General features: G+C 41.5%; 2 protein-coding genes and 1 long non-coding RNA gene across 3 annotated transcripts; 1 reads left to right on the plus strand and 2 right to left on the minus strand.

The window, feature by feature from the left end:
- Nucleotides 1-388: 388 nt before the first annotated feature.
- Nucleotides 389-652, minus strand: LOC311184724 (acyl-CoA-binding protein-like; the record flags this gene model as incomplete). Its single annotated transcript, XM_084254914.1, has 1 exon — nt 389-652. One exon carries the CDS (start codon nt 650-652, stop codon nt 389-391), a length of 264 nt encoding a protein of 87 aa, XP_084111040.1.
- Nucleotides 653-5,461: 4,809 nt separating this feature from the next.
- UQCC6 (ubiquinol-cytochrome c reductase complex assembly factor 6) lies at nt 5,462-7,904 on the plus strand (the record flags this gene model as incomplete). The annotated part of the gene is made up of 2 exons (XM_084255003.1): nt 5,462-5,569; nt 7,809-7,904. 2 exons carry the CDS (start codon nt 5,462-5,464, stop codon nt 7,902-7,904), a joined length of 204 nt encoding a protein of 67 aa, XP_084111129.1.
- A 3,382-nt stretch (nt 7,905-11,286) lies between these two features.
- LOC311184488 lies at nt 11,287-12,785 on the minus strand. Its single transcript, XR_014617098.1, has 3 exons — nt 12,711-12,785; nt 12,247-12,369; nt 11,287-11,572 (listed from the first exon to the last, which is right to left on the minus strand). It is a non-coding gene; the product is annotated as an uncharacterized lncRNA (long non-coding RNA).
- Nucleotides 12,786-14,362: the final 1,577 nt, after the last annotated feature.

The raw sequence follows: 14,362 nt of genomic DNA on the forward strand, positions 1-14,362 counted from the left end.
GTTGAAAGCTTTTCATAAGCCGGTCTCCGCTTTAAATTGGATATATAGAAAAGTTACGTTTGCGGTGCCTTTCAAGCACTACCTCCTTAAAACCGATCTGAGTAGCCTGTTTTTGTCAGTGGCTCTTACAGCCCGACTCTCGTTTCATCGGTTCTAAAGTTTTTTGTTTTTTTTTTTAAGTAACCAATGCACTTTTAATTGACTTACAGATAAAAACTACTTAAAGGTCAGTGACCACTTCAGTCCCTAATCTGCTAGAGCTGTATCCTGGCCAGTCTTGAGGAACTGTGTTAACAGGTTATTTTCATGAGTTCACTCTATCCACAGTATTAGAAAAGCAAGGCATTATAAACGGTGAAATGTGTGGCTGACAGCCCAACCCAGTCCCTTATTTTCCATATTTTCCCTTAAGTTCTTCTACTTGGGCTATGTAAACTTTCATAGCATTGTCCTTGGAAGTCCCTTTCAGTCCATTCCAGGCATCCCACTTGGCTTTGCCTTTGAAGCCCATCATTCCAGGCTGTTCTGTATTTACAGCATCCACAGTTGCTTGTTTGTAGTGGCTATAGATGAACAACGTCCCTTCATCTGTTGGCTTAATGTTGAAGTTCTTAACTTCCTCAGCAGCTTTGCCAAACTCAGCCTGAGACATGCCGGCTGGATTGCAAAAATTCCAGGAAACCTGTAGAGTGGTGAAGAGCAGAAAACAGTTGTCATTGGCTTTGTTAAGTAACTTAATACTGATAGGCTTGCTGTTCAGATTTCTCTAGTTTTATATGATAAAAAACATGGCTGTTGTATTAGTTAGCATTTCCTAGTTTGTGCAGTGGTAACAACTGAGCTCAAAATCTCAATGTCTGCAGCAACAAAGGTTTATTTCTGGCTCATGTAACGTGGGCTGGGAGATAACAGTGTCACTGTGCTTCATTTGGAGTCTTCATTTGGGATTCAGGAAAGGGCCTCATGAGTAAATACAGAAAGATTGCTTAGATGAAACTTAATATTTATAAACCTTTCAGAATTTTTATGAATACTGTGTTCATCAGTAGGTACTACTCAGAACCTGACTCATGAATTTTTGTTCAATGATCTCCCTCTTTCGCTTGTGGCTGAATCTTAATAGCCACATTTCAGGTATCTCTTAACACAGAAGGCCTCAGTTGAATACACTGCTCGAAGTGCTTTGCATGTATTAATTCATTTCATTCTCAGAGTAACCCTACAACCCAATGTTTTGGTTCACCTTTGAAAGTGGTCACTTGAGAAGTCCCTCTTGCTCATGGGAGGTTGGCCTGTTTTCTTTTTTTTTTTTTTTTGGTAGGCATTGACAAGATGTTTCTAAATTCATATGGAAATACAAATAGCCTAGACTAATAGCCAAAACTAATCTTAAAAAAGAAAGAACAAAGTTCAAAGGCTAGGTGGCAGCACTGCTCTCACCTGAGTAGCTTCCCTTTGAGTACTTAGACCAAATGGTCAGATTCAAGCACCAGGGGCTGATAGGATCTTTTATGGCTGTAAAGCAGGTTTTGTGACTTGCATTTGCAGGTCACTATGCATTTCTAAAAATATTTAGACCAAATAATCCCAAACTGCAAAGATTTCAACTCCTAGACTTCCATTTTATTATAAAGAAGAATTTGAACAGAAAATGAGAGAACTAGGCAGCACTCCATCTGTCCACCTGTGACTATGCAGGTGCTTACTTTCACCAACTCTCTCCCTCTGCAGGGCAGCAGCTTCCTGCCTGCCTGTGACTGTACCATGCCAGGGCTTCTCTTCACTGACCTCCTTCAGCAGAGGCAGCTCTCCTCAAGGCCACCTGCCTGCAACCATGCAGGCCTCTCTCAGAAACCTCTTTCCGGCAGCTCTTCCTGCCCACTTGTGTCTATACAAGTGTCTTTTATTCTTCTGTCTCTTTCCCTAATAAACCTGCTCTTTAAATATTAAAAAAAAATTTTTTAAATGAGAGAGCTAGGTTTATTTTGGGCATAACCCTTGCTGCTGGCAAGGCCAAGATCAAAACTGCTTACAAGAGAATGATGATTTTCAATCACCCAGATAAACATTGCTCTCCTTACTTAGCAACCAAAATAAAAGGCAAAACACTCGCTAGAAACCCACAAGCAAACATTGATCTGATGCTCTAGGACCACTCTGAAGGGGAAAGGGGGGACAACTGAAACCCAGAGAACTTAAAAGTTCTGCAATTTAATCTAAACCATGACTTTCATAACTTTCCAATGTACTGACCACAACTATTAAAGTAAATGATAAAAGATTAATTACCTGGCAAAAATTGGAGGGCAACACTGCCTGATTTAAGAATTAATCTAAAGGGGCCTCCCCGCTGGCGCAGCGGTTGAGTGCTGGGTTGTGAAGCTGCGCTGCAGCCTCCGCGGCGCCGGTTCGATCCCGGCTGCTCCCCAGCCACCGGAGGAGGGTCCCACATGGCGCGCAGACCTCTCCTGCCGCCCGCTGCTCCCCTCAGTAGTGTCCTTCGGTCCTTCTGCCTGCTCTGCTCCCCGCTCTGGCTCTGGTGAATTCTCTCACCCTCCCGCGCTTCTGACTGTACCCAGTGCTTGTATAAATAAATAAAAATTAATCTTAAAAAATATATATATATATATAAAAGAATTAATCTAAAGCTACAGTAGTCAAGAGAATGTGGTATAAGTGTATGAAAGACAAATATCACTGGAACAAAGCAGAGTCCAGAAATAGACATACATATATATGCACATGCACTTAGACCATTACACCATTGATTTTCAAGGAAGTTGGGAAAGGCAGTTCAATGAAGAATAGTCTTTTCAACATGGTGCTAGGATATCCCTATGCCAGAAAAGAAAAAGAACTTGGAATCATACTTCATAGCTACAAAAAAATTAGCACAAAATGGATCATAGACTTAACTGTGGAACCTTAATCTATTAAACTTTTAAAAGAAAATACATGAGAAAATCAGTGATTCTTGGTTAGATTTCTTAAATATAATACCAGAAGCCTGATTCATAAAAAAGAAAATTGAATATTGGACTTCATTAAAATGTACACCTCCTTTTCAAAAGATTATTAAGACAAACTGCAGAACTGGGAGAAAATATTTGCAGATCAAATCAAATCTGATAAAAAAACTGCATCCGTAGTATATACTTAAAACTCATAATACAAGAAGCAACACACAATTAAGAAATGGGTGAAAGATTTAAACAGATACCTCACCAAAGAAAACATGAAGTAATTCTTAACATCATTAATTAAGAGATACCATCACACACCTATTAGAATAGGTAAAATTAAAAAGACTAACCCTACCTAAGTGTTGGAGAGGATGTGGAGGAGTTGGAACCCTCATATTTCTGGTTGGGATGTAAAACCATACAACTACTTTGAAAAACAGCTCAGCTTTTTTTTTTTAAGATTTTATTCATTTTGCATATAACTGGGGTGTAGGCTAGTCATGCGGGTGGTGAGGGGATTCACCAGAAACAGAGTGGGGAGCAGAACAGGTGGATTTACTGAACTAAGGGGAGCAGCAGGTGAGACAGGAGAGGTCTGCTGCGCTGGGGATTGAAATCAGGCAGTAGAGGTGATAATGCTGATACTTAACCGGTAGACTACCAGGGAAGTCCCAACAGCTCAGCTATTTCTTAAAAAGTTAAATATACACATACCTACCATATGCTGCATTCATTCTATTCCTAGGAATGTACCAAATAGAAATGAAAGTGTATGTTCACACTTGATCAGGTATCTTTTTTTGTTTATTCATTATGACAGCTTTATTTCTGTTAGCCAAGAACTCGAAACAACCAAAATAGCCATCAAAGGTGAATGGATAAACCAATTGTGATATAAACAATACGGACAGAAAACAGTTCATTGGTTGTCCAGGGAAGAAGGCAGTGCAAATGGATTAGAAGGGGGAATAAAGAAATTTTTTTGAGTGATGGATATGTTCATTATCTTAATTGTGGTGGTTTCATTGGTGTACACATATTAAACTTCATAAAAATGTATACTTTGTGTAGTTTATATATAAAATATACAGTGAAATTGTCGTAGAGCAGCCCCTATACAAAACAGGGTACCTGACTGTGGGTCCTCACCCGTGCGCTTAAAAGGACTTATCAATGCTCTACTGCAGGCACACGTGAAAGGTTAATAAAAGGTTTATTTTCAAGGGAAGGGGAAATGAGGAAATGTACAGCTCAGGGAGAAAAGTGGGAGACAAAGTTTTAAATGACTCCTACCCTATCCCCCGATCAGGAATCCCAAATGGCACTCTGAGAGCTGGCCGGGAGCCAGGAGCCGTGAAGCCAGGAGGCAGCGATAGCGAGCCACCCCAAGGCCCACGTGTTTGGTTTTTATACCCAACCCTGGCTGCTTAACTCCACCCTCAGGTCCCGGCCACCTTCCCTTTGGTGGTGATGGGATTTGTCTTTCCCAATGTCTTGATGGCTTTAGTCTGGTCTGGGAGTGGAGTCCACAAAGCCTGTATGGGATTAGCTCAGGACATCATTTCTCCCTAACAAAATCGCTTAAAAATTGTATCATGATTCGCATTATACATACAACCCTAGTCCTTCAGATGTTAATCTTTTGCTTAACAAAAACCAATCCATAACAAAGCACAATCTACAAATGCACAGATTAAATAATGTCGATTTCAGTCTTCTTTTCCTGTTGCACCATAGTACAAGGGCACAATTGTCTGAATGTGGCTGTTTCAGGTGAAAAAGGTCACTGGGGACAAGGAAAGAGAATCTTTTTCTTTTTATGAGCCTGCTTTTAGGGTCACTCATTCCTAAGCACGCATAGCTCAGCGACTGGCCACTCGCTCCTAAAAGACGGGAAACGTGAGCCATCCCCTCTGTGCGTTGTGAGAACACAAATTAGTCAATATTCCAGTGGAAAAATCCAACTACAGGGAGTGTGAGACTGGGCACTGGCAATGACCTGGATAGTGGTATAAAAAAACCCAAAAAAGCCCGGCATGCTTCCCCCAGGGGCCACTTCCGCCCGGGTCACGTGCCCGCGCCAGTGCGGGCAGTGCCCTGGCTTTCCGCTCCGGCGTGGCGCTGCTGCCCTACACTTTGGGTTCCGGCCGTCCGCTCTCGCTCCCGAGCGCACTTCCGGCAGCCCTCGGGCCGGCCGCCGGCCGCCTTTGCTCCGCAGTTGTCTCCTCCCGGGCACACCTGGACGGCCGCCCGGAAGCCGTCTTGGAGTTCTGAAGCTCCTGCCCCTCCACACTCAAAACCCGTGGAGGTCGGTCTTACCCCTGCAAGGGGCGTTCGCCCTTAAAGAACCCCCCTTTCAGAAGCGGGGCGCGGGCAGGGAGGGAGCCTAGGTGTGCTGACTGCTTCTCCGCAGGTGGGTGGCCTGTTGCCAGTTCGAGTCCGTCGTGCGCTGGGAACCATCTACCTGGCCGCTCTCCCTCCCCGTCCAGCCGCCGACCATGCCCGCGGGCGTGCCCTGGCCCACCTACCTGAAAACGGTCGCCGCCAGCCTCCTGGCCATGTGCGCCGGGGCCCAAGTGGTGCACAGGTACTACCAGCCCGACCTGGTGAGTGGTGCAGGAGGGTCCTCGTTGCTCGCTTCCGAATCAGTTCATTCTCCTCGCAACAGCAAAATGAGCCTCAGACGAATTAGGGGTACGCCCCCCAAGGCCTAGAGCAGCGATTGCATGCAAAGCAGTGTATGTAGGTCCTGCGGGGTCTCACCACCAGACGCCCCCTGTTCCCGCTGTTGCAGCCACACCAGCGTCCTTGCTTCTGGTGCTCTTCCAGCCTGCCCTCTCCTCAAGGTCATGCACTTTGTTTTCCTTGGAATGCTTTTCTCACACTTCTTGGCTTAGTTTCCTTTTAAAAACTGCAAGTCTGGGGCCTCCCCTGGTGGTGCAATGGTTGAGCGCTGGGTTGCGAGGCTCTGCAGCGCCAGTTCGATCCCTGGCCACCAGCGAGGGTCCCACAAAAAACAAACAAACAAACAAAAAAACAACTGCAAGTCTGTTCAAGTATCTTCTAGCAATGAGGGTTCCTTAGACAGCTCCTGAAGGACTGCTGCACTGTCTTCAGTCTCAGGCCCTTGTTTCCGTAGAGCAGGGATCACAACTTGCTGTTATTTTAGTCTGTTTCTGCCACCTGAGTGTCCACTTCAGGAAGGGACTGTGTCTCCCTGGTTCACCCTTCTATCTCATTCAAGTAGAAAGAGCTTATAATACAGTAGGTGCACAATAAATATTTGTCGAATAAAATAGGCATTCTGAGGGAAATGGAAACTTAATCTTTATAAGCATTTATTGAGTTAGCTGTTTTGGAAAACAGCCTGGAAGTTGCTCCAACAGTTAAAGAGAGTGACCATGAGACCCAGCCATTCCACGTCTAGGTTTATTTATTTATTTTTTAAGATTTATTTATTTATTTATGCAAGCACTGGGTACAGTCATACGCGTGGAAGGGTGAGAGAATTCACCAGAGCCAGAGCGGGGAACAAAACGGGCAGACCGACGGAACACACTGCTGAGGGGAGCAGAAGGCACGCCATCTGGGACCCTGGCTGGTGGCCAGGGATTGAACCAGCGCTGCAGAGGCCGCGGGCAGTTTGGCAGCCCAGCGCTTGCAACCGCTGCACCACCAGGGGAGGCCCTTCACGTCTAGGTTTATACCCAAGAGAAAAGAAAGCCTAGATCCACGCAAAAACTTCTACACAAATGCTCATGGAAGTAATATTCATAAAAACCAACAAGTAGTAACAACCTGCTGTCCATCACCTGACCAGTGGATAAAGGTGTGGTATAAATGTATCATGGGATGCTTTTTCACTCCTAAAAAGGGAGTGAAGGACGAATGGGTGACAACGTGGATGAGCCTAGAAAGAAGGACTAGTGAAAGTGAAAGAAACTAGCTGCAAAAGACCTCATGTTATATGATCCCACATTTACGAAACACCAGGACAGGTGCATCTAGAGAGGCAAAGTACATTAATGGCTGCTTGGGGCAGTGGCCTGGTTTTTTTTGGAAATGATGAAGAGTAGTAAAACTTAGTGTAGAGATGGACACCCGACTTTGACTATGCCAGAAGCCACCCACACTGGAGGGCAGACTGTAAATGGGTAAATGGTATGATGTGTTAACTATGTTACCAAGTCCATTACCAAAAACAAAGTCACCCTTTCTGGCTTTTTCTGACCATCTTTCTTGAAGGCAGATTTGTATTTTTTTGGTTCCCTGCTTTATATTTGATGCCTAATAGGCACTTACTGTTTTTGAATACATGAATTGATTCCTAATACCTTTTTTCTGTGTCAGGCACATGGTGGAAGATCAGTAAATAGTGCAGGAATGAATTTTCAAATATGGAAAGCTTTATTCAAATTTGTCACCTGTGATATTGATGCAAATTCTCCCTCTGTGAGTCCTGTAGTACTTAAGACATAATCTGGGTGATAGTTACATAAATATCTTGCTAGAAAGGGATAAAGGGCACTTTTTGTTCTTTTATAGTCTTTTACTTTTTAAAAAAAACATTTTTTTTTTAATTTATACATACAAAAACTGAGTTATAGGCCAGAGGTGCAGGGGGGTGAGAGGATTTACCAGAAACAGAGGGGAGCAGAATAGGTGGATCTACTGAAATACAGAGGAGAGGTACTGTGCTGCAGTGGCTGGGGATAGCTTGATACTGCTGAGACTTAACCCCTTGCGCCACCAGGGAGGCCCCCTAGTCTTTACTTTCTTTGAAGACTTTCAGGTCACATTTAATTACAGTCTAAAAAAGTACTGACGTTTACTTTCTTTTTATAGACAATACCTGAAATTCCACCAAAGCCTGGAGAACTCAAAACGGAGCTTTTGGGACTGAAAGAAAGACAACATGAACCTCAAATTTCCCAGCAGTAGAAAACTCAAAATACTGCTCTGGCAAGAACTTTGAATAGTATTATAAGTCTTTAATATATAAGTATTTTAAAATAGAGTTAAACTGCTTGTCCGTAAGCACCATTGCAAGAGCAGGTGCTTGGTAGATGTTAATGGAGCTCTAATTAAGGTTTGACCAGCGTTTCTTGAAAACTGCCACAGCTCATGTTTTCAACTTCTTGAATGTGGTTTGTAGATACTTAATCTTGACTAACTTATGAGATAAGAGTATTTGAGATGTTTCCTGCCCTTATAATTCTGTTTTTCTCTCTGAATAAGCTTGAATATACGGCAAATGGAAAGTATTAGTGATAAGTGATATTGACAAGGAATACTTATCATATGAAGCTAATATTTCTCTAAATATTGGAAAGTATTTGGACTAAGCAGAATAAAATTGAAATATTTAAAGGTTGAAATTCTTTTGGAATTGGGTATATTACAAAATAGTAAGTTGTGACTTGGACTGCCCCAGCTCTTTATATACTCTCCAGTTTGAAAAACCACGCTGGCATTTAATTTTGCTAACTGAAAAACTGTTTGCTGATAGTAACTGTGTCCCTGAGCCTTCTGAGGTTTACCTCTGGATCAAATTCCATAGCAGCCGCTTACTTGTTTTTTTTTTTTTCTTGATAAAAATTGTTGCCACAGCTGCCAGTTGCAAAGACTGCTTATCAGACTGAAAGCACTTTGATTTTTTTCTTAATTAAAGCAATTAAAAAATGGTTTCCCAAACACTAACTTAGTTATTCTAATTTAGGTACCTTCCTTCCTCAAACAATTCCCAAGAGTTTCAAGGAAGGATACTTGATGGATAAATCAACAATAAACTTTTTAACTTTGATCTAGTTTCATTTGAATTTGGTAGGTGGAATTTTTCTTAATGTTAAAGTAATGTTTTCAAATTCTAGTTTTCCTTGACCTTTAGTATATGAACACCAAATTGGTGAGCTTTGACCATGCATTTTCTAGAGACCAGTGGCCCCTCATCGCTTTCCAGAATGAAGGGCTGGGGACATGGCTACCCCTTGGCATGGAGAAACGCCTGTCTCTTGGGCCAGTTTGTGCAAGGGGGAGGCCACCATGCCAAGGGTGAACACAGTGGACCATGTCATAAGCACCTCATGCCTTCCTTTTACTGCTACAGTAATTGGCTATGAGGAAAAGTAATGATTTGAACCCTACTCTCACACAAGATAATGGCTTCATGAAAGTGAAAAAGTATTGTAGCTGATAAAATTTTACCTAAAGTAAAAAATCCCATCATTTTACTAAGTGTTAGTTCTGAGTGACTCACTGAGATACATATTTTTCCTTTTTTGAAGTTGACCACTGTTGTGGAAAACACATTATGTCTGACATGGCTATATGTCGTCCAGATTCCCCGAAGTCCTCTGTACCAGTGCTGAGTGCTGTCAGTGAGCAGCCTTCAGAGAGTTGTTAGCTCCCGCAGGGACTGCCTGGGGGAAGAGGAGCCTTGTGTAAGTCACACCCAAAGGGGCCCGTGGCCAGTGACCAATATCTGAGGAGAAAGGTGAGCCATTTCAGCACAACACAGGAGTGGACATTCCTGAGGGGGCCCATTTTAGCTCAAGTCCCCATGGGGTTGATGAGGCTGCATTGGGGTTGACTTTGGACCTGCATTGCCTCTCAGCTCCTGTGTAGCTCAGTCCCCATTGACTTTCCTTCCACAGATGCTGATCCAAGGGCACTCCTAAGAAACACCCTGTGTACAAAACTCCATCTCAGTGCTTCAGAACCAAATCTGTGACATGTGCAAGAAGCCTGTAAAAAGATCCTAGATGATCAGGAAAATTGTGAAGTCCCTTGACAAAACGTAATGGAACATAAAATAAACATAAAAATGGATCCCACAAAATTTTCAAGTATACACAAGATCTTTGAAAATGCAGCTAAGACATTTTCCCTCTTAGGCCAATTAAGACTACCATTCTGGTTGGCAATATGACTAAAATGATTTCGCCCATAAATAGAGGAGTATGTCTCAAAGAAATTAAATGCTAGATTGGTTCCTTACTTAATAGCTATAGTTGTCTCTATAGGATCATGAGTTTTGTTTTGTTTTTTTTTTTTTTTTTATAGAGGCATGTTTTGTTTGTTTGTTTGTTTTTTGTTTATACATGCACTGGGTACAGTCAGAAGCGCGGGAGGGTGAGAGAATTCACCAGAGCCAGAGCGGGGAGCAGAACAGGCAGAAGGACCGAAGTACGCTGCTGAGGGGAGCAGCGGGCGGCAGGAGAGGTCTGCACGCCATGTGGGACCCTCCTCTGGTGGCCGGGAAGCAGCCGGGGATCGAACCAGCACCGCAGAGGCCGCGGGCAGCTTCGCAACCCAGCGCTCAACCGCTGCGCCACCGGGGAGGCCCAGGATCATGAGTTTTTAAAGATAGCCTTTTGGGAATAAATTTAGATGATTGTTGAGTTTCCTGTATACCTTTTCCTGTCTTCACAGTGGTATCATTACCATGATCATGTCAAAGCTAAGAAACCAGTTAACTATACCCCAGACTTAGCTTTCCCCGCTTTTAATCAATGGTATTACATTGCATTTTCCCTCTTCAAGATTTTTTTTATGCATACAGAAACTAGGGTGTAGGCCAGAAGTGCAGGGAATGAGGATTCACCAAAGCCACAGTCAGGGGGGAGCAGAACAGGCAGATCTACTGAAATACAGTGCTGATGGGAGCAGCAGGCAGGACAGGAAAGGTCTGCTGCGCCCTGTGGGTTAGCTCCCTGGCTGGGCATCAAACTCATGCAGCAGTGGCTGGCCATACCTGGATAGGATTGAGACTGAACCCCAGCGCACCACCAGGGAAGTCATGCATTGCATTTAGTTGCCATGTCTATTATTTCTTGGTTTCTACCTTGAAACTTTGTGGAAAGTATTGTTCACATATTATTTGGTTTGTCTCATATTTATGTAAGTTTATGGGTTTTTGAAAAGGTGACATGCCTTACCGCATACTAGGCACACTTGTGATACTATTAGCTTTGGTCACTTGGTGGTGTCTGCCAGGTTTCTCCGCAGTAGGTAGTTGCTATTTTCCCCTTTCCCTGTACTCTGTTCTTTAGAAACAGTCCAGCCCACAATCAAAAAGGTAAAGGGGAGGGGGAGATTAAAAGCCATTTTCTGGAAGGAGGAATACATTTATTCTGTAAAGAAAATTATCTTTTTTCCCTATGGGTGATCTTTCAGAACATTTGATTTTTAAAAACTTTTCAATAAATATACATTTTATTTTTTAAGGGAAAAAAATACATGTGATTAAAAAAAAATCAAGTAATCAGGTAGTTCTATGTGATGCATTATGAAGACAGGCAAGACACTGAGTATTTGGGACTTTTTTATTTTTATACACATGACAAGATTTTACACCAAGAATAGTCAGTTAAATAGTACAAATTTACATTCATGAGGAATGTTAAAAAAGAATTCAACTAAAAAACCCACTTCTTCCTGTGACCCACAATCCCAATGTTTTACAGTGCAGGGGAGAAGAGGGTGGGGCGGGGCATCCAAAACAAGTCTCTCTCGCAAATGAAGCGACTTAAATTTCACATTCCCTCTCCACACAAGGTTCCCAATGGTGAGATTATAATTTACAATTCATCCTTTTCACCTGTAGATGTCTGTGAAAACAGAAAAGTCAGAAGACATTAAAAGGTATGCATTGTTAAGATGCTAATTTCAGATTATACTTAGATTAGTAGGTCCTATGCAACACATCTGGATATTCTATACCATGTTCCTATATTTGTTCTTATATATACACACATTGTGCGTCACGGGTAGTTTATATATGAAATAAATAGCACAGTTCTGACTATTTCCATTTCGTATGTATAGGATGTATGCATATGAACTTGACTTAATATCAAATCTGTTTTGATAAAAAAAAAAAAAAGGTATTAAAGGGGCCCAGCCCATTACTGTTATTTTAGCTGTAGGTAATATAACTTCTCTTTGCAAAATAGTTTAGAAGCCACCAACAAGATCAAATTGCTCCTGAACAGGAACAATGAAAAACTGACAACAGCCAAATGCTGCTGTCTATATAGTAAGGCAGAGCAAGTGGCAGAGAGCACACAAGCACAGTGGACTAAGGAAAATTCTGTTAAGCTTTTAAGAATGACAGGTTAAAATAAAGGACATAGAAAAACTGAAGTATGTACTTGAAAGAAGAAAATGATTCACTCCAGCTTTTAAATTTGTATGTTATACACAGTGCTACCTTTGCCAGAGTGTAAAGTTTACCTAACTCTGTCAGAACTAAAAATGCAAGTGCATTCTTGACTTGCTATACCTTTGCTGTTTCTTGTTCTTCTTCATCTGTTCCTGCATCCATTTCATCATCATCATCCTGGTCTGTGTCTTCTGCTGTGTCTTCTGCTGTTTCCTCAGGTTCTTCTTCGGGTTCTTCCTCCACCTAAAAACAGCATTTTATATAAGCCCATTAATGGACCTGTTAACTTGGATCTGATTTCACTTTGTTTAAATGTGTGAGATTATAATCAATTTCACTGTTTACCTGCAAGTGGAGAGTAAATTCTCTAAAACTGATACTCAAGCTAACGGAAGGGGTGAAAAAGGAATTTTTCATTAATTCCCAGCACAGTGCATTAGCAAGAGGGATTAAAATCTTCAATACTGTTTGTTACAAGACAAATTAGTCAAATTTCTCAGAGCTACCTCAATCATGGGAAACCTATTAATAAGGAAAGAAAAAAAATTTCAAAAAGCCTATGCAGGAAGGTGGGGAGTACAAACCTTTGCATCAGGATCAATGTTTAAGCTGAGGCGAAGCATTCTTTCTATTCTATCTCCGTAAGCTTTAGTGTCTGGTAAATGATATCCGGATCGCAGTGTTGCAGTTTCAAACAAAACTACAGCCAGATCTGAAACTGTTTTGTCATCTTCATCTTCCTGAGATGTAAGAAGTCACACTTGTTAATAAAAAGGCACAAAGTATTCAAATTACAAGACACAGGAGTATAGCTGTACAAGTACTAACCTTAACCCGTCGAAGCATGTCTTTGATCAGCGGATGTCTGGGGTTAATTTCAAATGTTTTCTTCTGGCTAGCATAGTAACTGTTAAGGGGTAAAATCATAACAAATTTTAGGGTTCAACATTTCCCTTATTTTACTACTAACTTTCATGATTACAGAGAACAAGTCTTGGAAAAATTAAGACATACTTATATGGCTAAAACAAGTCTTCCCTTTTAAAGGGGCATGGCTAGAATGAGTGAAATAAAGACAAATATTTACTAATGAATTGCAAATGCCCAGTCACCTTGTTGAGTGGCTAAACTGTTTTAGTATCTTGTTGTTCATTCCCTCTTAATTTATTCTCACTACCTTAAATGACCCAGAGGTCAAAAATGTCTAGGTTGGGTCCTGCTAGTAACACCTTCTCTCACTAACTTTCTTTTACCTGAGATCAGTTCCCAATGCATTCTGAACACAGTTACATGATCTTGAATATTCTGTTGGTTCTAACTCCTTTCCTTCTTATAGCTGTAAACTGAGGACGAGGAGCCACACCTACCCCTATCCTGGTGTATCCATTATCTCTTCAGGGCTTTAGAAGTTTATGACTTGATTTCTCATCTTCACTAGTCTGAATGTCCCAAAAACAGCACCAATGTCTATTTTAGATCACCAGTGGGCTCTCTAATGTCTGCTGAATGGACGGTAACTTGATAAATGTTGAAATAGGGAAAAATTTATTGACTAGCTACTATATGGTTGCAATGAGATGTCAAATATCAGAAACCTGTTCTTCTCCAACTGATAAGCTAGTCAAGGGATAAAGCATTTAAAACAAGGCAGCATTGTACTATGATATTTTTTAAAATGGAGCTTTGGAAGTGTGACAGTGGAGACTACAACTTGTGAGGAGAGGTCTAAGGTGGATCTTGGGAAAATAAGGTAGCAAATAAGACATTTCAGATAGAAGGAAATTTAAAAGCAGAGAGGAAAAATTTCAAGGCCAATGTTGTGACGTTAAACCATAACCTTGAAATACAGCTTTCTTAAAAGATATCTCTCTCATATGTGCCTCTTGAGTTTTGTATTTTGTGGAACATATAGCTTGAGTACCTGTAATTTAATATACTGGAAAAGGGTTGTGTGGCGACTAGAAGGGACCTTACTCATGTGAAAAATTTAACTCTCATTAGTGTCATCTGTAACCATTATGTAAAAGAAGCGCATAATATAAGGCAAAAGTAAAAGACTGTATGTATAACAAATTAAGAATATTTTGATTTGTACATAAAGTAAAATAAATCATGAATCCAAGCCCTTCACCAGTCCACTGTAAAGGCATCCTTCTGTAAGACTGTCTGTCTAATCTGCAGTAGACAGTCATGGACACATCATTTCTCTGTACGGAGATTGGCAGTGTCTTTTAAA

Source organism: Talpa europaea (assembly GCF_964194135.1).
Source record: "Talpa europaea genome assembly, chromosome: 15".
Lineage (NCBI taxonomy): Eukaryota > Metazoa > Chordata > Mammalia > Eulipotyphla > Talpidae > Talpa > Talpa europaea.